This window comes from Penicillium roqueforti, assembly GCF_015533775.1.
Source record: "Penicillium roqueforti strain LCP96 04111 chromosome Unknown scaffold_28, whole genome shotgun sequence".
NCBI lineage: Eukaryota > Fungi > Ascomycota > Eurotiomycetes > Eurotiales > Aspergillaceae > Penicillium > Penicillium roqueforti.
Window position 1 is genome coordinate 19,751 of NW_024067592.1, and position 27,370 is coordinate 47,120.

Below are 27,370 nucleotides of genomic sequence, written 5' to 3' on the forward strand. Positions count from 1 at the left end.
TCAGGAGTAGTAGGATATATATACTCTCATTCAACCCTCGCTTAGCGCCTGTACCACATCCTCGTCACCTGCGTCCTCCGCATCTTCTTCTGGAGAAGAAAAATACCCTGCAGAAGGGCTTCAGCAGTCGGTGGACATCCAGGCACATAAATATCCACAGGCACGATGCGGTCCACACCACGTACAACATTGTAGCTATAGTGGTAATATCCCCCGCCGTTGGCGCAACTGCCCATGCTAATCACCCACCGAGGCTCGGGCATCTGATCATATAGTTGTCTCACGGCCGGAGCCATCTTGTTGACCACCGTACCGGCCACAATCATGACATCGGCCTGCCGTGGCGAGGCACGGAAAATAATGCCCAGCCGGTCCTGATCGTAACGTGGCATCGAGGTATGCATCATTTCAATTCCACAGCAGGCCAGCCCAAATGATAAAGGCCAAAGGGAACCTTGTCTTCCCCAGTTAACCAATTCGTCTGCCTTTGCCCTAGGTAGAAAATGTTAGAACTATAAATCAGTCGGGTTGCAAGTTGGCAATTCAGTATCGGACTTACAAAAGATACCCGGACGCTCCATCTTTCTGGCTTTTGAATGGTACGGGTGCAGATGTAGAGCTACCAGGTTCTGAAGATGTGCGTAGGTATCGTGTCGTTGCGGCGGTGGGCAAGCAACACTGTGACCATTGTTTCGGATTGGAGCGACGGAGCATGCTTCGAGAGGATATATTCGAAAGCATCTTCAGCAGCAACTTGAATAATTTGCTGGTTTGAGTAAAAACCCCTCCTTGGAGAACTTTTATAGTTCGTTCTAAACTGTTGGTGTTGAGCACCCAATGAGAGGGTAGATATCAATAGACATCCAATCAGATAAGCCCAAATTCGGCGACTTTGTGGGTCTGCGCTCACCAACTTCGCCGAAGTCAAGACGCCGAACTTTAGAGTCGGACAATTGCCTTTGACAATTATCAAATGCCGCGCAGCAGTCCAGTCAAAATCGCTTGTCGTCTGTGTCATGACCGGCGGGTCAAATGTGACCGCAGTGAAGGTGTCGCGTGTTCCAACTGTCGGAATGCCCGGCGCCAATGTGAGTTGATTATATCTCGTCGTGGACGGTAGGATTCAAGACCCAAGCCATCATACTAGGACTAATTCAGATTCAGGAGACGAAAGCTTCTTCCCCTGACCACTCAAGCAGACTTAGGCAGTGATCTTTCAGAGGCCTCCCGCAATGTGCCGTATGAAGGACTGACAAGTTCCAACCCTCCTCTGACCACTCATGCTCAAGATGATGGAGATAAGCCACGGCAAGAGCCATGTTTCCCAGCCCAAGGCCCAAGTGGAAAAACTCCATATGTTGGAGATTCTTCCAATCTCAATTATTTGATCCAACAGTTTGGAAATCCTTTCGTAGGTACGACGGATGCTCGCCCACTTCAGGACCACCTCCACGGGGCAATGCTGGCCCGGTTGGGCAGGCCGACGACGCAAGAAATCGAAAAGCTTCACATATCTACTATTGAGCGAATCAAGAACCAAGGGGCATTTGATCTTCCGTCACAAGAGACGAGCCAGGCCCTTCTCGATTGTTACTTTCATTTCTCACTTGCTGCACCTATTCTTGATAAGTCAAGATTTCTTGTCACTCTCGAGGAAGGCAAATCTTCACACTTGCTCTTGAATGCTATCTACCTCGCTGCCACTATAAATTGTTCGGATTCCGTCATTGCTGGTGCCGGATTTGTGTCCCGATACGCTGCAAGCCTAACTTTTTACCAGAGAGCCAAATCTCTGTACGATGCTGGATATGAAACCGATGCGATAGCGACGATTCAATCAACATTTCTTATGGGCTATTGGTGGAATGGTCTTCTAGAACACAAAGACCCTTGGTACTGGGTTGGTATCTCTGTGGGAATGGCGCAGGCTTTAGGACTGCATCGAATGTGAGTCTACTTACCCCTCCAATGTGAGCCAAGGGCGGCTGATCAGTATTCCAGAAAGTCATATAACCGTCTCGAAGAGAAAGAACGAAAATTATGGCGAAGATTATGGTGGATGGTATATGTCGGTTATTGCTCAACAAAGCCCCAGCTCTATCACGGTCTGACATTCTAAACTAGGCCATGGACATAAATCTGTCTATGCTTCTCGATCGTCCCCCACACGTGCAAGGAAGACTTTGCAATGTCCCCCCTCTGTCGGAAGCAGATTTTGACCAAGCCAGTGGGTCTCAAGTGGGATACCCCGATGAGGCAAATACCTTTGTGATAAATGCTGTGCAACTAGCTCGGACAGGTTCAACATCCATCATCATATCATATTCCTGAATGTATTTCCTTGCTAATATATATTACAGTGGATCGCTTCTTCACTATCAAATTTGACGAAGATAGTGGCCATTCACAAGATATCTGTTTAGAGCAAATCTCGTTGTGCTCTTCATCCCTTTCCCCGGAATTCAAGTCGTTGTCGCCAAGTAGCAGCAAGTGGGCTATATTGACTCATATATTATACCAGTAAGTTGACTTTCAAATGGCTCTTCAAAATATCTCCATTCTGATTCTGAATCTATAGGGAATACCGGCTACTTTTGCATCGGAGCAACCCAAGGTTTTCTCTCAATACCGGACCAGGCACTCCGACATTCGAGATATGTGCGGAGATCTACAACATGCTAGAAATACTCATGGCAAGTGATCTTCTCTATGCAGCCGCAGCTAGCATGTACGTCGCCTCCATAATAAAGTACCCCCAATCGATCCGGGGCGGTTTTGCTAAAGCCTTTGCAGAGTTGCACCCGTGCTGTCTGTGCTCTCAATCTATATTGTCAACATACACAGAGGGGATACTGGTGTCCGATGGATTTCACACCATCGCGCCCAGTTATGCATGCTGATACTTGACAAGTTGCAAGATCGGTTCCCGGTACTTGCAGCCTTCTATCCAATTTACGAATCCCTGCTTAGGCGACACTCTGCAGGTGGGCAGACACAAGATGGCGCAAGGGTAGCAGAGCATTCAGCAACAGGATCCTCGATGGGAAATGGTGCGAGTCAACTTGATAACGAAAGCAACCCTGGTAGTATCAACCCCACTGCAGGCTTATTTGATCAAGTTGCGCAAGACGGCATGGGCATGGCGTTTCCTTTCTCGTTTCCATTCGGGAACCTGTTCGAAGATGTCTTTCTGAACTCACCTTCTCAGCCTACAGCTTATTGTGAAGATGATATATCCTATCCTTAGTAATATTGCTGATTCATGGACGCGTTCTGGGTTGTCACTCGCTTATGAGATACAGGCCCTGGAATTTGTACTTTACAACATCTACAAAACGAAAGCAAAGAAATCGGTAATCGAGTGCCATTCTCACACTATTTGCAATGGTATGTATGCGATTTGTACATGATTTACAATCTCCCAACGCCCCAGCCCGAAGCCACCAGTAGATACAAACGTAAGAGGCGCCTAGCCAATGAGCAGTAAAGAAGGTGGTCAACCCAATAAAACAAAGAGAACGATTAAGTTCTTCTTTTCCAAACAAACCAAGAGTTCTACAGTTCCCCATGCCCGCCGTGCTGAGGCTCGCCTTCCGATCCCGGCGCAGCCATAAACCCGCCTTCCCGCACGCGCAGCGCAAAGTTAACTAAAATGATTACGACCAGTCCGATGCTGACGACTGTCGGACCCCAGCGCTCATAGTAGACGCGTTTGACGTCACGGCGCTTGCGGATCTTGTCGACGCGCCAGATGTACAGGAAAAGACTGTAGATGAGGGCACCCGCAGCGAGGATGGTGAACGCCCAGGAGGAGATGAGGGTCGCGAAATCGGTGCCGAAGTTCAGGAGGGTTGCGGCGATACCACCGAGGATGATGGAAAATTCTAACCAGGAGAGGAAGGTTCGCTCGGCAGCGAAGTAGACCTTTGGTTCCACGCGGATGGGAACGAAGATGCCTAATTTTTTGCGAAGTGTGTTAGTCTGGGGAATTGATGCACAAGATGCATTGAGCCGACTTACGTTTACCCGGGGGAGCCTGGAATCGCTGTAGGGTGCGTCGGTGGTTACTCAAGACAGCGATGCCACGCTGTTCGGGGGGAGGCAGGGATGTTGGACGGGGGCGGGGGATTAACGCCATAAGACCCTGTGCGACAGCGTGACCAGCCCGAGAGAGATAATGTTTGGCCAATTTCTGCGCGTAGTACGCCCCTCCTACACGACGAGCTTCTTCGAGTTCATCGGAGTATACAGATTCGTCATCCGAGTCGTACAATGGGTAGTCTTCGTCACCGGGCAAGGGCTGAGCGGCGATACGTTCTTCGATATCTAGTTCGTTGCCATTGGTCTCAAACAATCCGTTTTGATGCTCGGTGGCGTGTTCGTTCGGGGGCGTCTCTTGCGCACTCGGCGTTTCGTCATCATCCGAATCTTCATCATTGGCAGATATTGAGGTACTCGCCAGCGGTCTGTGGATACCGAATTGACGAGTCGCAGGCTTGCGGATATCTACATCCATTTGTGGGAACCAGAATGGAAGTAGGTGGATACGAGTAGGGAACATGGTCGCTGTTCCGTGGATGAACTTGCTGAATTTCGGGACTGCCTCAACCAAGTGACTAGCAGTCAAATCCCGAATCCACTGGGGAGGTTCCTGGCCTGCCTGGGTTTGCAGTTTCACCTCTAGTACGGCATAGGGGAACCGGTCGATATCCTCAGGAGGCAGCTGGGAGAATGGGAAGTCGACTCCGATATCCATACGGCGCCAGTTCTTCCCAGACCGTTGACGGCCGTCCATATTATCCTCTCGGATCATGGTCAGTTCCGTGTCGAGAGAGATCCGAACACGGGCATCACCTGGCAGCTGGAATGCAGTACGGTGATAAAATGTACGGGTGACAGGCACCAAGCGGCGGGTAATGACGCGGTACTGAATCTCGCGAGCTAGTTGCTCCAAATCATCAATCTCCGACGCGCTCTTCTTACCCTCCCTGCGCATCTTGTCGAAGATCCGCTCAACCGTCATCCGGCCGTCGAGATAGGCATTGACGTACTTCTCCTTGAGTACGAAGCGCGCCTTGACGGATTTTTCTCCCGTCCAGTCCTCGCGATGGGTTTTTCGCTCCACGAAAATCTGGTCACTTTCCATCCCACCGTACCAACGCAGTCGAATTGCCTCAGCGCCTTCTGTTTTCTTCAGACGACCCTGGTACAGTTCCCAAGTGTCCGTGTTGTCAAAGTAGATAGAGGAGATGGCCGTGTCCTTCTCCTCGAACTCCTTGCTGGCATTGAAGACTAACACCGGCAGGTGCTTCAAGATCACCAGCTTCAACTCCGTAATATTATCCCGGTGCACCCAATACTTGGTGGTCTGACGCACAAAGTTCTGTTGAGTACCACCAGCAGACGAATCACCTTTGACCGGGTTACCCTTGGTCCGGACGAGGTCATACAGCTTGGATAGTTTAATCACGAAGGCGTCGTAGTTGTCCTTGAAGAAAGGCTTGGCCTTGAGACGTGTCGCAAAAACTGGCTTGAGGTACCATTGTGTTTCTTTCTGTGCAATTGTTAGCGAATTGATAGGGGCGACCTGGAAGGAAAACCTACGTCATGCTTCTTGATGATCTTCTGGAAACCCGTGTAGTTCAATTGAGTAAATTTGGCCAAGTCATGAACATCCGCAATGATATCACTGAGTACCTGCTCAAGCATCAAGAAATCCGCATCGGTGGGCGCGGGGCGAGAAGCTCGAATACTCTGGCGACGGGAATCGGCCGAGCTGTCCAAACGGGAGACGACATCGTTCACCGCGAGCTCGCTTTCTTGAATGCGGGCAACAATCTCCTCGCTCTTGCGCTTCTGGAACAAGAAAACCTTCTCTAGTTCACTCTCGAGCAAGGAAACAAAGTTTGTCTCATCGTCCTCGGTCCATTCTTTGCGGGCGGGCTTGGTGTTATCGGACGTTGGCTCGTCGACGAAATCGGTCTTCAGAGCTTTCTTGAGATCGTCATAGGCAATGTAGTAAGGATAGAATTCCTTTATCATGGAAGAACGGAGGTATTCGCCGAACCTATGAGACAATTGAGTCAGTATAAATGCGCGGGGAGTGGAATTGGCTGGAAGACAGCGAGACAGGGAATTCGATACCTCATGGTGGGCAAGGAGAAATGTGAGGGAGTCTAGGTTTATCCCAAGCTCATGACGGGAAGAAGAAAGAGAAGGAGAAAGAAGAAAGAAAAAAGGTGTGAGGGAGGCAGGGAGAGGCCAAATTCGGAGAGTTCAGCTTATCCGAAGACAGAAAGTCAAAAGAGGTTATAATGGACCCCCGAACTCGGCTAGTCCGATGACTAGCGGGTGACGGCCCCATCGTGGCCAAGTGGGTGTGGTAATAGTCGAGGCGATAGAATATGGTATCAATCGTTTAAACGGAGCTCAACATGGTGAATAGCTGAATGGCATTGGAGTATCCTATTTAACCGTAGTGAGTTTAAAATAAGCATCAACTTGCTATACTGGTGGTTATAAAGAGCACGATCGTGGCAATCGAGATGTACTTCTGGTAATTATGGTATGGTAACGCTGTATCCGCAATACAGACCCCCCTTGGTGACGTGAACAATCCGGCCAGTCATGGGCGCACGTGGTGTCTTCCTCGTCTTTCTCTCTGTTGACCTCTCTTGATCTCTCACTGCGCAGGATTGTTCTATTGTCTAGGGCCATTCCAAGGCCCTGTTATTATATCACACACAATCTATAGAACTAGAACCTACACAGTCCAATATTAAACGTGCTTTTCAATTTCTTTTTCAATGCTCGTTGCAGATGGACAGGGCCATCTGCAAGATGATCGAGCCCCACACCCGCTTTGTGCTTGTTGGGTCTAGCCAGATGCATGTGATTTCTCACCTTTCCACATGTCTTGGTCTCTAGCAAAGCCAACCTTGGGGAACTCATGAGATTGGAAAAATATTATTATTGATCAATCTACCATATACAACAGTTCCGGGGCCGAATCCTATATCATTACCCATTGAAACACCAACACCAGAACACCCTCAAGGACGACATGCAGCCTAATCTATCATCACATCATGGTATCATCGCAGCCACCTAGGACATGCTCATGGCCGCCCGGCGGATACTGCGACGAGCACCTTCACCGAAAATATTCACGGAGCCCTCCGCCTCCAGTGAGCGCAGCGCATCACCGAACTGGTTGTGGTCGAGTCTGAGGTCGCTCTGCTCGCTCACATCGCGATACAGGTCGGTCCAGCGGACCGCACCACCACTCACACCGCCACGTTCATCAAGGCGGGACAGCACCGCCTTCTTCAGGTCGTCGCGAAGACGACGGTCAGAGGCGCTGCTGCCTTCGGTCAGAAGGCCCATGTCGATGAGACCGGTTCGGGAATCGGTGGCGGCCTGCTTGATGGCGGAGCGGATGAGACGCACGGATTCTTCAACATCGCCGACGGTGACTTCGGGCGACAGACGCATGCGTGCGTGCGCCTCGGAAAGTCGGATCATCGACTCCAGCTGTCGAGTGGTGGCAGTGATACGGCGCTCTTGGGCGCGGATGTCATCACCTAGCTGGCGCATAGCCACGTAGGCCTCGGTGAGTGCAGCACCGGCAGCGGGGGTGATCACAGGGTGGCAATTGGTCTTGGCGTATGTAATGTAGGCTGTAAGGAATTCGATAGGCTAGAGAGAACGGTTAGAAATCTCGCGAATTGATCATCCGGGGAAATGGCACTTACCAGAATCTCCTGTGAGCTGGCATTCTCGGGGTTATCCTCTAGATACATGCCGACCAAATGCTTGGCCAGGCGACGATCTTCCGTCTCGTCAACACGGTCAAGGACCAGGTATACCAGGTCGAAACGAGAGAGCAGAGTAGGTGGCAGATCAATGTTCTGCGGAACAGACAGTTTAGAATTGTACCTACTGCCGATGGGGTTGGCAGAGGCCAGGATGGATGTTCGGGCGTTCAGCGTAGTAATAATACCCGCCTTAGCGATAGAGATGGTCTGCTGTTCCATGACTTCGTGAAGGACAGATCGTGTAGAATCGTTCATCTTGTCGAACTCATCAATACAGCAAACACCACCATCGGACAGAACCAAGGCACCGGATTCAAGAACCATCTGGCGAGTGTCCGGGTCGCGGGTCACGTAGGCAGTTAAACCAACAGCTGACGAACCCTTACCACTGGTATAGACACCGCGCGGAGCGATTTTGTGAACATAGCGCAGTAGTTGAGACTTGGAGGTCGAGGGGTCACCACACAGAAGAACGTTGATGTCACCACGGTAGCGTGGATTACCTCCCTTGTGGAAGGTCTTGTTAGTGCCTCCAAACATCTGTAGCAAGATGCCCTTCTTCACATCGTCCATCTCGTAGATGCTGGGAGCCAGGGAACGAGACAATAGGTCGTAGATGTCGGGACGAGAGGCGGTCCGCTTGATCTTCTCTTCTTCTTCGGCTGAAATTTTGCGCGCCTGATCTGCCTCTGCCGCCTGCTCAGACATTTCTTGCCCGACTGTGGACATGTCAATGCCCATCTTCTTACGGTCAAATTTCTGCACATGAAGAACATCGATGTACGTCTTGAAGAGTGACTTCTGCGAGCGCTGACGAGCACTGACACGCATGGGACTGCACCGGAAAATACCGGTCACCTCCACACGGTCACCGGCCTTGCAAACATCAACTAGCTCATCATAGACACACAAAGACACCGAGTGAGGAGTCTGACCGTCAGGAATGTTGTCTGGGGTTTCCTGGAGCTTGATGACTTGCTTGTCACCGAAGGTGCAACGGTTGTGAAGGAGCTGCATTGAGTTCTTTTCTTTGCAACCGTCTCGAGGGCAGACCGTTGGCTCGGCGATTCTGCCACGATCAATGTCGACCTGCACACCATAGCTGCAAGCGCTGCACCGGAAGAACGCTTCTCTCATATCGGGGATGATGGGAGTAGCACGAATGACCAAGCCCTTGATGCTGATCAGTTTGTCCATATCGGCTGGGTCGAGATCACGCATGTTCACGGTTTGATCCAAACCGAAGGGGAGAACCTTGAAGGTCATCGCCTCCACTTCACCAACTAAATCCGGCACATCGACAGTCGGAATCGCATTGTCCGAAGTGAGGATGGGCTGACCACGTCGGTCACGAGGCTGAGCAGCGCGTTGGCTCTCTGACCGAAGAACGTCCATTTCCTTGAGGGCAAGATCGACCATGACATCCTTCAAAGCTTGATCCATAAGAGGGATGATTTCTTGCGGATATGCGGAAAGTTGGTGCCACAACTTGCGGGTTAATGGGTATGACTTCAAATTAGCAGCATCGAGATTGAATGTGTTCACACCGAGTCGTCGCATGTTGTTACACATGGTGATGCACTCATGTCTTTCCGCTAATTCTCCCAGTAGTCTGGTTTCGTCCTCGGTGGCACCGTCAGCCCAGAGGCGGTATTTTGTGGCGAAATTATACAGGAAGTTCTTGAACGCCGACATTGAATCTATGATCGAGATATTGGTGCCCCAGATCACACGAGTGGAATTTCCGGCGATGGCTTCAGCTTCAGAGGTGCCAGGGTTGATATTCGAGAAAGTGGCATCAGAGCGAGGCATTGTATCACCTGTGGGCATTCCATTGGCGTCAACGAACACACGGTTACGGCGACCGGAAGTAGACCCAAAGCCCCCAGAATGCAAATCGCTGCGACGAGGACCTCCCCGTCGGCCCTGGCCTCCCGGTGACACAAATAATCCGCTGCTGGCGCTGCTCAATGCATCGGAGCGGATGTCGGATCGGATATCAGATCGACCGAAGCCTCGAGTTGGGCTAGAACTTGGAATATAATGAATAGGAGAAGAATCTAATAGGCGGTTAGGGATCAATATTGGAAAAGAAAACAAAAGGTGCTGCTCTGATACAACCAAATTCGTACCTCTCACACCGGGGTTGCCCCGCGGGGTTCTGTCGCCATCGTCTACCGTTGAGCTGGCATCGGCCATGCGTTCATCTGGAGTCTCGGCATTGTTATTTCCCTTCGTCGGGGATGATTGGAAAAAAATGGGGGACGAAGAGGGTGCGGCTCCCCCAGCCAATGGACGTCTCGAGGCACGGGGGGTTGCTTGAAAAGTCGGACTGCTAGGAGGCTCCTGTCGGGACGAAGAACTAGGCGATGAAGTTGAATTTTTAGAGGAGCGACCACTCCGTCTTTGTGTTGGTGACGACATGGTGGATATGAATTATTGTGCTGATACCAGACGATGATCAGGTGGGTTGGTGGTCTATGGGATACAAGTGAAGAAAGGGAGAGCAAAAAGCTGTGGGCGGAACGCGGTTTCTGCCACCGTGGACGCGACCGACGCGTTAAGTGGTTTCCCCTTTCGGCCGACGTGTTTGAACGCCAGCCACATGGAGTTCCTGACCCTGTGGCTGGTGGACTTTGCGAATTACATAAATGCACTGCCACATCAGTGGACCTTCGACTCAGGGGCCAATCACCGCTCTTTCCCTTTTTTTCTCCCCACTAAAAGCTTCAATACTACCGTAGTAGGGGTCTCGCAATGTTATTCAGTATCAACGTTGTCATAGTTGGGAAAAAAGGAGCTATTCCTTGTTATAAATATAGATCAAATTCCGAGGCGCTCGGTTACACAAAGCAATCTTTGTTCTCCTTCCACTAGAATCTATCTAAAGCTGCCGTGACTTCTTTGGGCTGTTTCACTTAGCGCCTGATGTCATTGTATCCTCGATCGGCGCTCCCACGATCCCTCCAATCATCCCTGTTCGTCAACGTCTTAATTTCTTGATATCATACCGCCAGCTCAGTCCTCGCGCCACTCACCTCATAAACCAAGATATTACTCAAAGACCAAATTCGACGTTATTGGCTCTCGTCCCCCACAGCTGATCAGGTTGGCGCCCTAGGTCTGCGCAAGTGGGTTTCTCTTTGTGATTTTTCTTCTCTTATCAGAGAGCTCCTTCTTATTCAACCCCTCAATCTACAGGCGATTACTTTCGACATCCATCAGTGCATACAACGACATATCGTGATGCTTCTTGCCGTGACATCTTCTTCGATACCCCTATTAGCGTCCTAGTCCCCATTTCCCTCGGCAATACCCGAGCTGATCGTCATGACTTCGGGCTTGGAGGAGGCGCTGGAACACACTGGCGGCCACGGCCGAACCGCCGAAGGTGTGTCAATCTCGACCTTCCTGGCGTCGCTGGCGACGGCCATTGTCGTTTTCGTCGTTGAATTTCTCCTCTTTCTGTTACTAAAAGGTAAACTAAGCCGTATATAGTAAGTCCCCTGAAACCCCACTGGAAAGGAGAACGTGGACGTTGGACTGACCGAAATTGATATCCAGTCAACCGCGAACCTATCTGGTACCAGATAGAGAACGCACAACCCCATCTCCGCCAGGCCTCTTCCATTGGATTGTCCCAGTCTTTCGTACATCCAGCTCGGAATTCATCCAGAAATGTGGGCTTGATGCATACTTCTTCCTGCGCTATCTGCGCATGCTTTTGAAGATCTTCCTTCCTCTGGGCCTCGTGATATTACCTGTTCTACTTCCAATAAACCGTGCTGGTGGCAAGGGCCAGACATACGAAAATGGTACCTCAGGCACTAGATATTCCGTCACTGGTCTGGACCAGTTGGCATGGGGTAACGTAACCCCTGAGCACACGAGTCGGTATTGGGCTCATTTGGTAATGGCCGTGATTGCCATTATCTATGTCTGTGCTGTGTTTTTTGATGAACTTCGGAATTACATTCGCCTGCGACAGGCCTACTTGACGTCTCCCCAGCATCGACTCCGTGCTTCTGCTACCACTGTGCTCGTTACTTCTATTCCACCTGATTGGCTCACCATGGATGCCCTTGACAGGCTTTTCGATGTTTTCCCTGGAGGTGTGCGAAACATTTGGCTCAACCGCAACTTCGACGACTTGAACGAGAAAGTGAAAGCACGAAACCATCTTGCTCTCAAGCTTGAAAGCGCCGAGACAGAATTGATTGCAAAATGCAAAAAGGCACAGCTCAAAAAGGCCAAGGCGGAGGCAAAGAAGGCCGGCGAGAGTCAATCAAGTGCAGAGAAAAAAGAGCAAAAGACGGCTGAAAAACGGGCATCTCAAATGGCTATGGGTCCTGGTATCAGCTCTGGTAATCCTCATCAGGCCCATACAGTACAAGAAATGCTCCACAGAAAACCCCAAGAGAAACGGTCGGAGGACGGACCTCGAATGTTTGACCCTGCCCTTGCCGCCGCCGGGGCGGTTGGCCAAGGGGTAGGGAAACTGGGCAAAACAGTGCTTGGAGGCTTCAAGAAACCGTTATCTCGAACTGGGGGCTTCGTTGCAACTACAGATAACATCATTCCGCCTCGTTCAAATACCCCCTCAGGTCCCGGTCATTCTGCAACACCAGACACCCTTCCGCCTCGTGCAAACACCCCTCCAGTCCCAGGTCTTCTTGCCTCTGGCAGCCAATCTGATACAAAACCCGCCAAACCCGTGGGGCTCCGGCGAAGTCAGCACTTGAGTTTGAACTTAGGGAAGCCCATAGGACCGGATCCAGGACAGAATACAGACCAGGATGCCACCATGTGCAGCGATCCGCCGAAGCCACCATTCTGGAGACGAATGTCATCTAATACAAGATCGCAGGGTGTACGCGAGGCTGACCAATATCCACTGACTGCACCCGAAACGCCTGCAACTCATGCCACCTATCGTGACTTCGAGAAATCCGAGAACGAAAAACACGAGCATGCTCGAAAGGAGGGAGACGAAATAGAAGGGGAAAGATACCCTATCGCCTATAACGAAAATTTCGAAAATGAAGACTACGGAGAGCCGCTGTGGAAAGAATACATCCGGCCGAAGGACCGAGATACCATGCGTCTACCCATATTTGGCTGGAGTTGGATGCCTTCGATCTGGCTTCTAGGGGAAAAGGTTGACACCATCGATTATTGTCGAAAGGAGCTCGCTCGTCTGAATCTGGAGATCGAAGTCGATCAGCAGCACCCCGAGGGGTTCCCTTTAATGAACTCGGCCTTCATCCAGTTCAATCACCAAGTCGCTGCCCACATGGCCTGTCAAGCTGTCAGTCACCATCTCCCCAAGCAGATGGCACCCCGAGTCGTGGAAATATCTCCCGATGATGTGATTTGGGATAATATGTCGATCAAGTGGTGGGAACGGTACCTGCGTTCCTTCGGCATCATCACACTAGTTTGCGCAATGGTCGTTGGATGGGCGTTCCCCGTCGCCTTCACCGGACTACTATCACAATTGGCATATCTGGAGGGTGCATTTCCATGGCTTGCCTGGCTTGGCAAGCTTCCAGACTGGTTCATTTCTGCCATCCAGGGTATTCTTCCTGCGCTGTGTTTAGCTATTCTGATGGCGCTGCTCCCTCTCATCCTTCGCTTTTTGAGCCGCACGCAAGGCCTCTTCACCGGCATGTCCATCGAGCTCACTGTCCAGAACTATTATTTTGCATTCCTCTTTGTGCAATTGTTCTTGGTTGTCACCATCGCTTCCAGTTTCTCGACGATCATTGAGAATGTCACTGATGTAACCAGCTGGCCACAACTCCTAGCAGTGAACATCCCGAAGTCTAGTAACTACTTCTTCTCTTACATGATTCTACAAGCCATGTCTGTGAGCGCTGGCGCCCTTGTACAAATCTTTGGCCTGGTGAGCTGGTTCATTCTAGCTCCAATTTTGGACTCTACTGCCCGGAAGAAGTGGGCACGAACAACAAACCTCAATCAGATGCAATGGGGTACATTCTTCCCTGTCTATACCACCCTAGCCTCTATTGGTAAGTCGTCTTGTCTTTTTTGATACAATCCGTTGATTAACATTCTCCAAGGTTTGATCTACTGTGTGATCGCACCTCTGATTCTAATTTTCAACATCCTCACCTTCGGCCTTTTCTGGTTCGTCTATCGCTACAACACACTCTATGTGACTAAGTTTCGATTTGACACCGGTGGCCTTCTTTTTCCTCGAGCTATTAATCAGCTATTCACGGGAATCTACGTTATGGAAGTCTGCCTAATCGGCTTGTTCTTCTTGGTTCGGAACGCGGATGACGATGTCGCCTGCAAGGGACAGGCTATTTGCATGATTGTTGTTCTAGTTTTGACGGCCGGTTACCAAATTCTTCTCAACGATGCGTTCAATCCACTGATCCGGTATCTGCCCGTTACCTTGGAAGATGATGCTGTTCGACGTGATGAAGAGTTTCGTCGTGCTCAGCACGCTCGCCTCGGTCTCGCTCTTGACGATGACGATGACGAGGATGGTGATATCGAAGGCTCCCTCGCCAAGCGTGAACAAGAAGAGCGCCGGCACGGAAAGGAGATAAAGGAGATGCAAGAAGACATCGAGCTGAAACCTCTGGAGACCAATTTCCCAAACCAGATGCGACAAAACTCGGATATCTTGTCAGCACCCAAGCTTGGAGACAAACGTCCATCATGGGCCTCCAGCTCATCAAACCGGAAATCTAAATTTTTCGGTCAGAACTCAGCAACCTCCACACCAACACTACGTGATATGCGGGAAAAGATGGCCCAAGACACCGAGGCCCAGGCACCAGCCCCCAGCACAGTCGGCCAAGCCCTCTTTGCCGGTATTCACGACGAATTAGAGGATCTTACGCCCGATGAGCGTGACCAGCTGGTGCAACGTGCCTTCCAGCACGAGGCCCTTCGCGCCAAGCGGCCTGTCATCTGGATTCCGCGTGATGATCTGGGTGTGAGTGATGACGAAGTGTACCGAACACAACGGTTTAGCAAACATATATGGATCAGCAATGAGTACCAGGCGCTAGACGGCAAATGTCGGACGATCTTCAGTCGCAGTCCTCCAGATTTCTCGGAGGTGGATTTGATTCAGCTGTGATAACATTTGTACATTGTTCCTTTCAGCCATTATGTAGCATTTTAAAGCGTCGTATTCAGTCATAGACATCCAATGTCCTTTTTTTAAATATCCTTTCCATGAAATCATCCAAGATCTCCCTTAATCCATGAATTTGCACAGGGGCAATCTATAATCATCCACAACCCAGTAAGCCCGGCGTACACCCTCCCATTCACCGTCTAACTTGGGCACGGCAATCTCCTCCCACTGCACATCAAAGCCAGCTTCGAAGAGATCCATCTCCGCCACCTTCTGGTAGACATCATATGAGATTTGGCGATCAGCACCCATACCATTAAAGAATCCCCACTGACCCTCCTGCTCCAGCAATCCAATGACCTGCTCAGAGAAGAAGTCCCGGAAATCACTATATGACTCCGCAAAGGTATCGTAGTAGATAGCATCGAAAGTCTCCCCAGCCGCCACAAGGTCAGGAAGAATATCCTGCCAGCGACCCTGGTGGATAACAACACCGGGCTTAGTATCCCACCCGCGTCGTTTCATCTCTGCAACGACCTCCTCATGCGCTTCGACAATGTGATGCACAGCCGGCCCTCGTTCCTGGAAGAATCCGTCCACAATGCCCATCCCGTGACCGATGTTCAGGACTTTCAGGCCGGGCGTCGGGAGCAGTGCTATCGCGGACTTGCGCATAATGTCGCTTTCCCAGCGCATCATCACGCCGTTCTGGTCTGCGTCCAGGATCCGGTCGTTTTGGATGTTCAGGCGCGATTCAAGATATTGCGAGTTGGATACTTCGGGGTTGGCCGGGGTGGTTGTGGTTGTGGTTGTGGTTGTGGTTTCTGTCGTGGGTTCGGCGGATGCATCGACGAGTTCCGGTGCTGTCTCGGCCTCGGGGTCGCCTTCCTCTTCCTCTTCGTCATCATCGGATAGCTCCTCGTACGCGTCGAGGCGGTTCATCAACAACTCTGCGCGGACACCTGCGTCGACGATCAGCTCGTACAGCTCGGAAGCGCCAATGCGGCCCGCGATACAGCCGGGTGTCTCGTTGTTCGCGTCTAGATCGTTCCAGATAGCGCCCTCTTGCAGGAGAAACTTGACAGTCTCCACTGCTGATTTCACGGTCTCGGCATCCAGATCATTCGGATTGGAGTCTGAGCCATTGATGCCGACTGCCTCTGTATCGGGCTCGCAGGCGGCGATTGCGGCGTGCAGAGGTGTGAAGCCAGTCTCGATGTCTTTAACGTTTGCAGCATCTGGCAGCACAGACTGGGTGCGGAGGAGGCGGCGCAGCTTGGACTGGTCATGCTGCGAAGCGGCGAGGAGAATCTCTTGCACGTCAAGGTCGATGTCGACCTCGGTGAGGTGCACTGGGGTATCGTCGGTGACTTCGGGCATGCTCTAAGGGCTGTTAGCGGGGTTTTGCGAAGAGTAATTCCAAAAGAAAAAGAAAACTCGTTGAGCTGGTTTTTCCAACTGATACTCACGAATTAAAGATGATACTTGCTAGTCAATCCTAGTCAAGTGTGTTGAACTACCGAAGTGGTGCCCCTCCGAATCTAAAAAATCGTCTCGCCGCCTTTGTCCCCGCATCCTACCTAGAGGTCTACACTACTTGCAAAGAATTACTATGTTTCAAGGAGACTTGAAAAGAAAATAGAGAAGAGACCGCATTCAGATGCTTGGTAATCCAGCTATTTGTACAATAATTCACATCCCTCCACGCAGCGCCATTAAGTATCAAGCGGAATGAAATTATTTGCCCTCTTCGCTGTGGGCGTTGACATTGAGGCCCAATCCTTGGCTGTCCAGGTAGAGCTTGTTCTTGCCACCGCTGTCGTGCAGGATCTGAGCAATTTGGCGAGCATTCTCGATCTGTCGGAGCTCGATGTAACTCTTGCTCTTCTTGATGGCATCACCAATAAGCTCGGCGGAGCGGGCCTCACCCTGTGCGCGGACAATGAAGGCCTGCTTTTCTTGGCGGGCCTTGTCGACCATGAATGCAGCACGCTGAGCGTCTTGCTGTGCGACCTGCTTGGCCTCAACCGCGGCTGTGAACTCGGGGGAGAAGGTCAAGTGCTGTGTGGAGATGGCGTGTTAGAAGCTGTTTGGGCTAGAGGTAGGGGAGAAGGTACATACTGTCAAAGACACATCATCTAGAGCAATGTTGAAACGGGCAGCTCGGCGAGCCAGGTTGTCCCGCACCAGACGAGCAACGTTCTCACGCTGTGTGATCAACTGGCTGGCGTTGAACTGAGCAACAACGCTCTTCAGCACTTCGTTGACGATTGAAGGCAGAACCCGCTCATCGAAGTCTTGTCCAAGAGTTCGATATATCTGGGGCAGAGCATCGACACGGGGTCTAGATAGGACACGGCAGGTGATGTTCACCATCTGCAAGTCCTTTGTACCGGTGAGAGAAGGGATGCTGCGAGGTTTCGCACGAACATCGTAGATAATTGGGGTCTCGAACCAAGGAATTTGGAAGTGCGTTCCTAAGGTCATCCAAATGTGAGAGAGAGCTCCGTGTCTGGCTCGTGGGTTTTCATACCTTCGTTGTAGATTTCCTTCTGGACACCACCGAAGCGCGAGTACTTGATAGCACGGTGACCACCGTCCACTAAAAACTAGTTAGAAATTTGATTCCTTGAGCAGATGACTTTAACATACCGTTAAACAGAGCATTTGACGCGACATAGGTACCAATACCGGCCAGAACGAGAGTTCCGACGAGTCCCATGCCTCCGCGGCCACCACCGGATGGGATGCCGCCACCGAAGCCAGCCTTACGCTTCGACAGCATAAGCTGCAGGCGCTCCCAAGCCTCCCGTTGATTTTGAGACATGATGTGAGTAAGTGCGCGGAAAAGATTGGAGATAGATGAAGATTGACTTGGTATGATGCTTGAGCGGATGAGGTGAGGTTTCGGGCGGTGTGGGAAAGTCGGGCAGAATCAGCGTTTCTTGCTTGCCTCGACTTCTTCGCTTTCTCACTGACATCTCATTTCCTATCGCAATCATGGCGCCCGATCGGACTGGGAAGAGCGTGTTCCTGGGGAATATTCCCTACAGTATGTAACCGTAGCTGCATGTCTAACCTGCGCGATACTGATCGTTCTCTAGACCTCACCGAGGAACAAGTCAAAGACATCCTCAGCACGGCCGGTACCGTTACAAAGTTCCGGTTGATGATGAATCCTGAGACCGGCAAACCCAAAGGATATGGATTCGCAGATTTTGCAGACGCCGACGCCGCTGCCTCGGCGGTGCGCAACCTCAACGATCACGAAGTCATGGGCCGCAAGATCCGTGTTGATTGGCCTCACAACAACGAGAAAGATTCCGTACCCCCAGATTACTCGCAGCAGTCGCAACCAATGATGAACCAAGATACCACGCAGCAGCAACAAATCACAGGCTCAGCGCCACTGCCTCCTTTACCCCCAGGCGTGGAACTCCCGCCTCAGATCGACTGCCCCAACGCCATCTCCCATACTCTCGCATCCCTCCCACCAAATCAATTGCTCGATGTCTTGACACAAATGAAATCTCTTGCGGTTGCCGACCCAGCACGTGCCACTGAGCTGCTGCGCCAAGCGCCTCAGCTCGCCTACGCCGTCTTCCAGGCTCTACTCCTCATGAATCTGGTCGAATACCAGCTGCTTGGTTCTATCGTCGAACAGGCCGCCCAGCCCCCCCAAGTGGCTCAACAGCCAACCCCTCAACAATTTCAACAGTATGGTGTTCCTGGTCAGATCTCTACACCGCCTGTCACCGGCACTCCTTTCGCCCCTCCCCCGATTCAACCTGCCGCCCCGATGCACGGCCAGGAGGAACTCCTTCAGCAAGTCCTCAGCATGCCCCAGGCTGCTATTGATGCTCTGCCTCCCATGGAAAGAAGCCAGATCATGCTGCTACGCCAGCAATTGATGCAGGGTGGCATGCGGTAGGGTATTACCCTCTCTTGATACTGCATTTCGATTCAGATATTTTGTGGCTTGCTCGTCGAGAGCGAGCATGACATGGCCAATTATTTTTTTTTCTCATTTTCTTATGCCACTGTACTAGGCGAATGGGTGGCGTAAAGGGGTTGTCATTTTTCCTCATTGATTTGCATACCGGTCAATTTCAAGGTATTCCTTCAAAATAGTAACAGAATGATATCTTGATTCTTTCGGTCCTTCGTTTCTACAATCAACGTTAAACTTGCCTTCCCTTTGGAGTGTTTATCTATGCCTTAACCCGTTAATATGTTTGGCGCGTTTGTCGGTGACGGAGAAAGCCTCTATGGTTACCTCACCATTCGTGGGATTGCTTAAGCTGCATGGTGAAATATAGAATTAATATTATCTAGACATTCTCTCGCAATGGCTGTCAGCCGTCTTATAGTGACGTTTCAGCAAATTCTATCTGTGCACATGATTTCAATGTTCGGTGGATAACTGCCAACCCATCAATTAACCACTACTCACGTTCGAGACCGGCATGATAATCCGTAATCTCGATAACAATACCTACAGCAGAGAAGACATTGATATCAATATTTGAGTATAATAGAAGTGTATGAGCTCATTGACACTCCGGTGCCTATAACCATTTGCCATGACATCTCCATTGCCTATACCATAGGCTCATTCTGTGCCACTTAAGATACATCAAAGAAGGGACACAATGGGAAACTAGCATATCTCGTCCGAAGAAAGCAGAAAGTTGGCCGACAAATGATGGTACCTATGTACTGTTATATGAAGCTCTTGCTTGTCGGTCTATATATTATAGCTTCCATCAAGAGATACATTGGCTTCTGCTTGAAAAATAATGTCCGTTAATAACGTCTAGACCGTTCTCACTATATCCTCAAGAAGCAAGTAGTTATCAGCATAGTACATAAACTCAGCAAAGACAGCAATAGTTCACTTTTTAGCTTTAGTCTGTGATTGGGGCTTGATCTCCGTATCAATTACTGAACCATTTGGATTGCGGTAACATTAGTTTAATGGCGGTTAATGTTCTGATAGTACAGAACAGGCCAATGATAAACGGCGTGCTAAGGCTACCCTCACACAACCATTGAGAGTACTGCCTAGGTGGAATAGATGTATTCGTCAGTGCCAGCGTCTCTCTAACTCCGCATGGAGATGAGTCGCCGTCACATGCAGTTACCTAATTAGTTCGAGCCTGGCTTGGTTATCGTCTTGCAGTAGTATATCTTAGCGCAGGTGTACCTCTCAGCGTAGGTTGATCCAGGTCGCCGGCACATGCTGTCGTGCTGAGTCGAGCGAGAGCTACCGGAATTCCTGGTGCGGTCGTGGGTAGAACCCACCGTCGCATAAAACGGGGGTAGCTCGATCGTTGTCTCGGCGTCGCGCAGTGTTTTTCTATCTCGTTTTCTCTTTGGTTCTTCTTCTTCTTCTAGTCGTCTTCCCTTTCACCTTTCCAGACGATCATCGCTTCATCCATCATTTTGCATATTTGCAGTTTGCTTCGTGCCTGAACCGGTAATAAAGGTCATTACTGTAACTGTCTCGGTTTCCAGGCTTTTTTTCAGCGTGTTTCTTCTTGTCTGGTTTGCCAGTATTATCTGATATCCCGACCACCTCAAAGTTCTCAGCCCCTGCAACGCACATCATGGTGTCAAAGGGAATTTCTCAGCAGCAGTCGGGGGATGGTTTGGCAATGGATGATCAGGAGTCTAGTGCCGGGGCCGATGAGATTCCTGAGCTGCGGCGGGGACGCATGATCCCTTCGGGTCGGTATCTAGCCAATAACCTCCCCCCTCTGCATACGCTGAGAGAAATTTTTGCTGACATGGCATCAAAGGCCATGGAAATTGGACTCGAGCAAGTCCTCATTCGGCTCGGCAGTCGACCACTTCGAGTGGCGACAATGTGCTCAGGAACCGAAGCCCCGCTTCTAGCCCTGGAATTGATACAGAAGGGTAAGTGCAGGCAGTGCAGCATCTCGTTTTTCTTTTATTTCCCATTTCCCCCAGTCGGTCGTTTGTTGTCTTCGTGTTGAGGTTCATGTTGTAGCTGGTTCCATGGTTGAGGCCTTGTCCCGACTTCTAAGTCACATGTTTCCTTCCTTGCCCTAACTTTGCCTTAACCTCGCCCTGACTTCCATGGCATGATCGCTTTTGCCTGGTAATGATTTCCACCTCATTCCAGTGACTCGGTCTGACCTCTCTCACTCTCTGCTTGGTGCTTCTTGGAATATGACCATGGAACAATTGCTAATTTTACCTTGATAGGTTTGCCGGAGGCCCAGCAACTTCGGATCTTGCACGCTTTCAGCTGTGAGATTGTTCCATTCAAGCAGTCGTACATTGAGCGAAACTTCCGCCCCCCTCTCCTCTTTCGGGACATCACCGAACTTGGAGGAGACGAGGCGTAAGTACCCCATCCATCTTCCTCTGACATGACTCTAATACTGACTTTGATTTTCAAGGCGGACCGCCTACGGGTCATTAGAAGCAATTCCCGGTAACCTCGACATATTAGTTGCTGGAACTGCCTGTGTCGACTTCTCTCCTTTGAACAACCGCCAGAAGACGCTGCAGCAAGGCGGCGAGTCGGGAGCTACGTTCGACGGTCTCTTGCGGTACGCGAAGAGATATCGACCCCGCATGATCGTTCAGGAGAATGTCCGGAATGCGCCCTGGGAGCAGATGAAGGGGAAGTGGGAGGAGCTCAGGTACATGTCCGTTTGTGTCAATGTCGACACGAAGCATTACTACATCCCGCAGACACGCGAGCGCGGGTACATGGTGGTTATTGACAAGCACCGCTTGGAAGCAGCGGGCCTACTTGGAGACACCATGGATCAAAGTGGCATTGAAATTGTCACTCAACGCGTTCGTGAGCTAGCTGATCGTTTCAAACGGCCAGCGAGTGCACCGGTGGGGTTGTTCTTGCTGAGTGATGACGATCGCCGACTCGAGCTCATCGAGATGAGAGCCCGCCTTGAGTCCCGAAGCGAAACCAGCTGGGATCAGTACCAGATTCGTCACCAACGGCACCGTGACGAACTGGAACTAGGTAGCGAGAGGCCAATCACTCGATCCCTTCCCGGGATCAATGAACTGAAGACACCGGACTTCTATTGGCATCGTTTCTGGAAGACACAGTCGGAGAGAGTGTGGGAGACCGTGGATATGAATTTCCTGAAGAAGATGCTTCAAGATTATGACATGAACTTCAAGGAGTAAGTCTACTCAATCTTCACTTCAGGAATATTGTACTAACAATTCACTTCACAGGCGTTGGATTGACTTATCTCAGGGCGTCGATCGAGGGAATGACAGCCTTGCCGGTTCTGGTATCGCAGGGTGTCTGACACCGAAGGGCATGCCATTTGTGACAACCCGCGGCGGCCCCGTATCTGGCACGGAGGCTCTTTCGTTGCAAGGACTGCCCCTCGATCGAATGTTACTCACGAGAGAAACCCAAGCCGATTTGATGGATATGGCAGGAAATGCAATGACGAGTACGGTAGTGTGTGCAATCATGCTGGCTGGTCTGATAGCCGTGCATGAGATTCTTGACGACGGCGAGGAATTTTCAACAAACTCTGGCGAGGCGGAGGCCAAGTCCCTTCTCGTACCCAGCGAGGCCCATAGCCTTGTGAGAAGTAACCTCCAAGTCGTCCAAACACCTCTTATCGACCATGCTGTTCTCAAAGTCAAGGCAGCGAGCAGCGTTCTGTGCTGCTCCTGCGAGAGACAGACTCGGGTCCAAGATTCAATTTATAGTTGCACACTGTGCGGACATACCGCTTGCAAATCCTGTCGTGGAAACCCCACGCATTCATATCTACATGTTTCCCCACTTTCTCGACAAAAGCCGTCTGAATTCATAGCGAATTTGAAGGCGCTTGTTCCGATGAAGCTTATGCTGTCTGATCTGTCCGACTTGGGGTTTGAGATGTTTAGATCCCTTTACCACATCACCAACCTCCCCCGGTTTTGGCCCGACTTCATTATGTGCGTCAAGGCGGCTGTGCACGATGTCTTTCGATTTTTTGAGATTAAGCGAGGAAGAAAATGGCGAGTGGTTTATGACGGCACGCATTCCAGCTTGTACCTTGATATCGGTCCGGACTCCTTCCAGTGGCTGTTGTACGCGAAGCCCCCCAAGTCCGCGAGTAGGAGAAGCGTCATCCGGGAAGTTCTAGCCAAGCCAATTGCCAGAATGAGTCCAACTTCTGGGTCGCTTGTCGAGGGTACATGGGAAATTTCCTCACCCATTAGCACCCCAATTTTACTTCAGATTTCTGGCAGAGGACACCAAGTTCGATCATTCCAATCGGAGTGTGGTATTAAAGCCGCTAAATTTGTTGATGGAAAAGTCTGGGACAGTATTTTCGTTGAAGGATCAGATCAAAACGTCGCAGCTCTGGATTTCGACGTCCGAGGAATGTACCAATTCCTCCCTGATTGTGGAACAGCCCTTGGTGCATTGTACAGAAGAAAAGCTACCGCCCATGCACCCCGAATTTTCCTATTCCTTGACCCAGCAAAGATTGGACCAGCAGACGAAGATGCCTTTGTATTCGCTCTTGAACACGACCGCCTTCCTGGATATGATGTGAGAATGACGATCGCCGAGTTATCTTCAAAGTGGACATCATTAAATGTCACCATGGATTCGCAAGATGTGAAAGCTTTCTGTCGTCGATGGGCCAAGGCCCCCAAGGCACATCTGAACCAATGTCCTGCCGAGCAGATTACCCTCCACACATTGCAACAAGGAATGCAAGTCTCGATTGAAAACCAGAACTGTCATGATGCTTGTATAACTCTCACCTCGCTGTCAGCAACGACATCGATTCTCAACCTACCTGACGCAAATTCCGATTGGCAAGCCTGGAATCCAGAGGTCTCTATGAGAGAATTGAAAGGTCTCGCTTGGTTGTTCCCGAAGATTGCTGCGTGGTCCGACTTTAAAGACTGGAACGAAATCATCCTCCCGGATTGTTCAGACCTCAAACATCATGCAAATGGCAATTGCAACACCTGCAACCCACCCACCCCTAGTATCCTTTGGGGCCGGGACAACAGAGATCGAATCATCCCATACGAGAATCCGCAGGACGCTGCCGTCTACGAGCGTGCCATCAAAAACCGACCCTCGCCATTTTTGGTCTTCAGACGAATCAACGAACATGGAGATGCTGAACTGCGTTTCACTCTCAATGTGCAAGCTTTGACCCATCAGGCACATGGTAAATTGTTTGGTACCGCAAGCCATGAGGGAGTAACATCTTTCTGGCGACTTCTCCCTCATGCGTACGACATGAGTCAAGAAACCCCTGGCATTTTTACTTTGAGGAGCAACGACAACGATAGTCTTTCGCCACAACCTCCCAATTTCAAATTCAAGCTTCGTGATGAACAGCTTCGATCACTGAGCTGGATGATTACACAAGAAGCAAAAGAGATGGAACCATTCATGGAAGAGGAAGTTGAAGAATCCATCCTCCCCTTAATGCCTTGGCGTGCCGAAGTCAAAGCGACAATGCCAAAAGTTGTTCGCGGTGGCGTGCTAGCCGACGAAGTTGGATACGGCAAGACGGCTGTTATTCTTGGTCTTATTGACACGCAGTATGAAAGCGACTGCAAACCCCCTGAAGAGAACGGGCTGATTTCAACCAAAGCAACACTGATCATCGTGCCCAGCAACGTCTTCAAGCAGTGGGTTTCGGAGACCAAGAAGTTCCTTGGAGGAAAATACAAAGTTTTGGCAATATCCTCGATCAGCAAGATCACAATCCGGGAAGTCGAAGATGCAGATATCGTGATTTTGTCATGGAGTATCCTGGCGAACGATGCATACTACAGCCGACTTCAACAATTTACCGGAACACCCCAAGCTCCCGCAAAATCGAGCGGAGGAACAGGTCGAAATTTCGATAGCTGGTTTCACAATGCTCGTGCTTCCTTGCGGGAGTCTGTTGACATATTGAAAACACAAGGATCTGAGGCAATGCTTCGGCAATTGGAAGCCAGACGTCGCCGAGTTCAAGAGACACAGGCCAATTTTACTTACGTGCCCTCTCGGCGCCTGCGTGGCCAGGCATTTGCTGATGCTAAAAATGGTCGTGATGAATGCAATGCAGGAGAAGAAAGGAATTTGGATTCTGAGTCTGACTCGGGTTTCGAGGACTTTGGCGCATCTGATGCGAGACAGTCCCCCGAAGCGGGCCAGCGCAAGCGGAGGCACAGTAGGAAGTCAGTGGAAGGTCCAAGAGGAAAGCGACAAAAACACTCATTGACAGAGCTGACCGAAGTAACCGATGACGGAAAGAAACTTGGAGCCAAATCAACTGCCGTGAAAGATGACCGCAAAGATTTTGATATCAATAAGACCGCCGAACACGACTGGCGCACTGTCAAAGCCGCATTTATTCACGCTTTCAACTTCAACCGTTTGGTAATCGACGAATATACATATGCCGGGGAGGAAAGACAGGCTTCTCTGCTCTCATTGCAGGCACGCTCTAAATGGATCCTTTCTGGAACGCCAGCTCTTCGTGAATTTGCCGACATTAAGAGTGTTGCGCGTTACCTTGGCTTACACCTTGGTGTGGACGACGATGGCGATTGCGACAAGCCGACGCAGAACAGCAGACTACGAAACATCCGGAAGAACCACACAGCTGTTGAGGCATTCCAATATTACCAGGCCCCCCACAGCAACGCCTGGTACCAAAACCGCCGAGAACATGCCCAAAACTTCCTTGACCGATTTGCGCGTCAGAACATCGCACGCATCACACATATCCCGTTGAAGACAACCTTTGTCGTCACCGAACAGTCGCCTGCTGAAAAGACAGCGTACGATACATTGTTGCGAGCTGTCAAGGAAAATAAGAGACGGATTCCTGGCCCCTTGAGCACCATTTTGTCTAAGAGCCAGGTCCCCCAAGAGGCTCTCATCATGTCCTGCGTCACAAATCAAATCGGACAACCTCCATGGAACCTCGAGAAGTGCCGAAAAGGCTCGCAGAATGACAAAAAGAAATCCGCTGAGATCTGGACTAAAGTGGACTCGATCACTCGACAGGCAGCGATTGTTTGGTATCGCGAATTGAAAAATACCGATCCCAACAACTGGCAAAAGGCCCTGAATGGCGTCGCCAAGATTGATTTTGGGGACGCGCAACTCAACAAAAGATTCAAACAGCTCTTAGAGGACATCATCCGCTCATACAGTGAGTGGAAACTCGCCGAACAACACCAGCCAATTGATGATTTGCTCCAACAGCGATTCCAAAAGATACAAAATTCGAAGACTGGCAACAAAGCGACTGGAAAGCGTCCTCCTAGAGCCACAGAATATGGAAAACCCGTGGATGCGTTTTCCAATTCGGTTTGGATCGCTGTCGAAAAAACCTTGTCCGCTGATGTCACCTCTCTCTTGAAACAGGTCCTCGAGATTGACCGGGAATACCGATTCTACGAACATCTAGTGAGGATCCAAACCATTGGAATTCTTTTATGTCAAAAATGTAATGGCGACTTGCAAGAAAAAGAAGACGTCAACGTCCTCAAAACCTGCGGTCATGTCCTCTGCAAAGATTGTATTGCCGCCGGATCACGCAAACCCTGCCCTATCATTGGATGCGGCGGCCAAATTGTCCAATCCAAGATCGTGCCCGGTGAAATCCTTGTCAGCGAAGACCAAGAAATCCAGAGCACCAAGCTCAACAAGCTAGTTGAGATCGTCCGCAATGTCCCAGAGGAAGAGCTTGTCCTCATCTTTGTGCAAATCAATCATCTGTTACCTGTGGTATCGAATGCCCTAAAAGCTGCGAACATCGACCACCGCATGGTCACACAGACTAACTTGAAGGGAATCGATGAGTTCACTGAGGCTCCGAAACTAAAAAAGGGCATGACGCAACCACCTTCTAGACCGAAGGCTTTGATCTTGAATCTCGGAAACTCCATGGCAGCTGGATTGTAGGTCATTTCTCTCTGCTATTACCCGTTATTCTTGTTAGAAACGTTACTAATATGATCCAATCAAAGGAATCTCCAATGCGCAAACCACGTTATCTTCTTGTCGCCATATTTCGCCCCCTCTGACCATGACTTTGAGGCAGGCATGACCCAGGCAGTCGGACGTGCACGGCGATTCGGACAGGAGCGCGAGGTCCATGTCTATCATTTGCTGGTGAAGAACACATACGAAGTCAACATCTTCCAGAACGCTCAATCAAGCAAACTCGTTGAGCGTCAAGGTGTCCACGTTTTGGTTCCCGAAGAAGAAGTATTACCAAACGACATCGGATGCGAAGGGGAGGAGATGCCAGAGTAGGATGGCCTCGAGGCCACTTGTGCGGTTGGATTTTATGCCGGTTGCTATGACTGTCATTAGGGCGCTTTTTTTTGCCCATGTTAAGAACTCGTGGTAAACAAGGTGGACACGGGTGGTTTGCTTCCTTCATAC

The 27,370-nt window shown here is 50.4% G+C and overlaps 9 protein-coding genes across 9 annotated transcripts; 4 read left to right on the forward strand and 5 right to left on the reverse strand.

The window, feature by feature from the left end:
• Positions 1 to 41: 41 nt before the first annotated feature.
• Positions 42 to 714, reverse strand: LCP9604111_7973 (NuoB/complex I 20 kDa subunit family protein; the record flags this gene model as incomplete). The annotated part of the gene is made up of 2 exons (XM_039076064.1): positions 42 to 492; positions 560 to 714. The coding sequence occupies 2 exons, from the start codon at positions 712 to 714 to the stop codon at positions 42 to 44; spliced, it is 606 nt and encodes a 201-aa protein (XP_038925947.1).
• Positions 715 to 973: 259 nt separating this feature from the next.
• LCP9604111_7974 (fungal specific transcription factor domain-containing protein) lies at positions 974 to 3,247 on the forward strand (the record flags this gene model as incomplete). Its single annotated transcript, XM_039076065.1, has 7 exons — positions 974 to 1,116; positions 1,165 to 1,947; positions 2,002 to 2,068; positions 2,125 to 2,227; positions 2,361 to 2,520; positions 2,579 to 2,728; positions 2,794 to 3,247. The coding sequence occupies 7 exons, from the start codon at positions 974 to 976 to the stop codon at positions 3,245 to 3,247; spliced, it is 1,860 nt and encodes a 619-aa protein (XP_038925948.1).
• Positions 3,248 to 3,555: 308 nt separating this feature from the next.
• Positions 3,556 to 6,149, reverse strand: vtc4 (putative vacuolar transporter chaperone (Vtc4); the record flags this gene model as incomplete). The annotated part of the gene is made up of 4 exons (XM_039076066.1): positions 3,556 to 3,956; positions 4,021 to 5,554; positions 5,605 to 6,067; positions 6,145 to 6,149. The coding sequence occupies 4 exons, from the start codon at positions 6,147 to 6,149 to the stop codon at positions 3,556 to 3,558; spliced, it is 2,403 nt and encodes an 800-aa protein (XP_038925949.1).
• A 958-nt stretch (positions 6,150 to 7,107) lies between these two features.
• LCP9604111_7976 (MCM DNA helicase complex subunit MCM4) lies at positions 7,108 to 10,241 on the reverse strand (the record flags this gene model as incomplete). Its single annotated transcript, XM_039076067.1, has 3 exons — positions 7,108 to 7,698; positions 7,755 to 9,877; positions 9,950 to 10,241. The coding sequence occupies 3 exons, from the start codon at positions 10,239 to 10,241 to the stop codon at positions 7,108 to 7,110; spliced, it is 3,006 nt and encodes a 1,001-aa protein (XP_038925950.1).
• A 906-nt stretch (positions 10,242 to 11,147) lies between these two features.
• LCP9604111_7977 (putative DUF221 domain protein) lies at positions 11,148 to 14,937 on the forward strand (the record flags this gene model as incomplete). Its single annotated transcript, XM_039076068.1, has 3 exons — positions 11,148 to 11,314; positions 11,382 to 13,849; positions 13,901 to 14,937. 3 exons carry the CDS (start codon positions 11,148 to 11,150, stop codon positions 14,935 to 14,937), a joined length of 3,672 nt encoding a protein of 1,223 aa, XP_038925951.1.
• Positions 14,938 to 15,057: 120 nt separating this feature from the next.
• On the reverse strand, positions 15,058 to 16,317 carry rmt2 (protein-arginine N5-methyltransferase; the record flags this gene model as incomplete). The annotated part of the gene is made up of 1 exon (XM_039076069.1): positions 15,058 to 16,317. One exon carries the CDS (start codon positions 16,315 to 16,317, stop codon positions 15,058 to 15,060), a length of 1,260 nt encoding a protein of 419 aa, XP_038925952.1.
• A 357-nt stretch (positions 16,318 to 16,674) lies between these two features.
• LCP9604111_7979 (prohibitin subunit PHB2) lies at positions 16,675 to 17,764 on the reverse strand (the record flags this gene model as incomplete). The annotated part of the gene is made up of 4 exons (XM_039076070.1): positions 16,675 to 16,998; positions 17,059 to 17,414; positions 17,471 to 17,539; positions 17,590 to 17,764. 4 exons carry the CDS (start codon positions 17,762 to 17,764, stop codon positions 16,675 to 16,677), a joined length of 924 nt encoding a protein of 307 aa, XP_038925953.1.
• A 173-nt stretch (positions 17,765 to 17,937) lies between these two features.
• On the forward strand, positions 17,938 to 18,868 carry LCP9604111_7980 (putative polyadenylation factor subunit CstF64; the record flags this gene model as incomplete). Its single annotated transcript, XM_039076072.1, has 2 exons — positions 17,938 to 17,989; positions 18,042 to 18,868. The coding sequence occupies 2 exons, from the start codon at positions 17,938 to 17,940 to the stop codon at positions 18,866 to 18,868; spliced, it is 879 nt and encodes a 292-aa protein (XP_038925954.1).
• A 1,678-nt stretch (positions 18,869 to 20,546) lies between these two features.
• On the forward strand, positions 20,547 to 27,238 carry LCP9604111_7981 (putative SNF2 family helicase; the record flags this gene model as incomplete). Its single annotated transcript, XM_039076073.1, has 5 exons — positions 20,547 to 20,856; positions 21,169 to 21,307; positions 21,366 to 22,121; positions 22,177 to 26,880; positions 26,950 to 27,238. 5 exons carry the CDS (start codon positions 20,547 to 20,549, stop codon positions 27,236 to 27,238), a joined length of 6,198 nt encoding a protein of 2,065 aa, XP_038925955.1.
• Between the last annotated feature and the right edge of the window lie 132 nt (positions 27,239 to 27,370).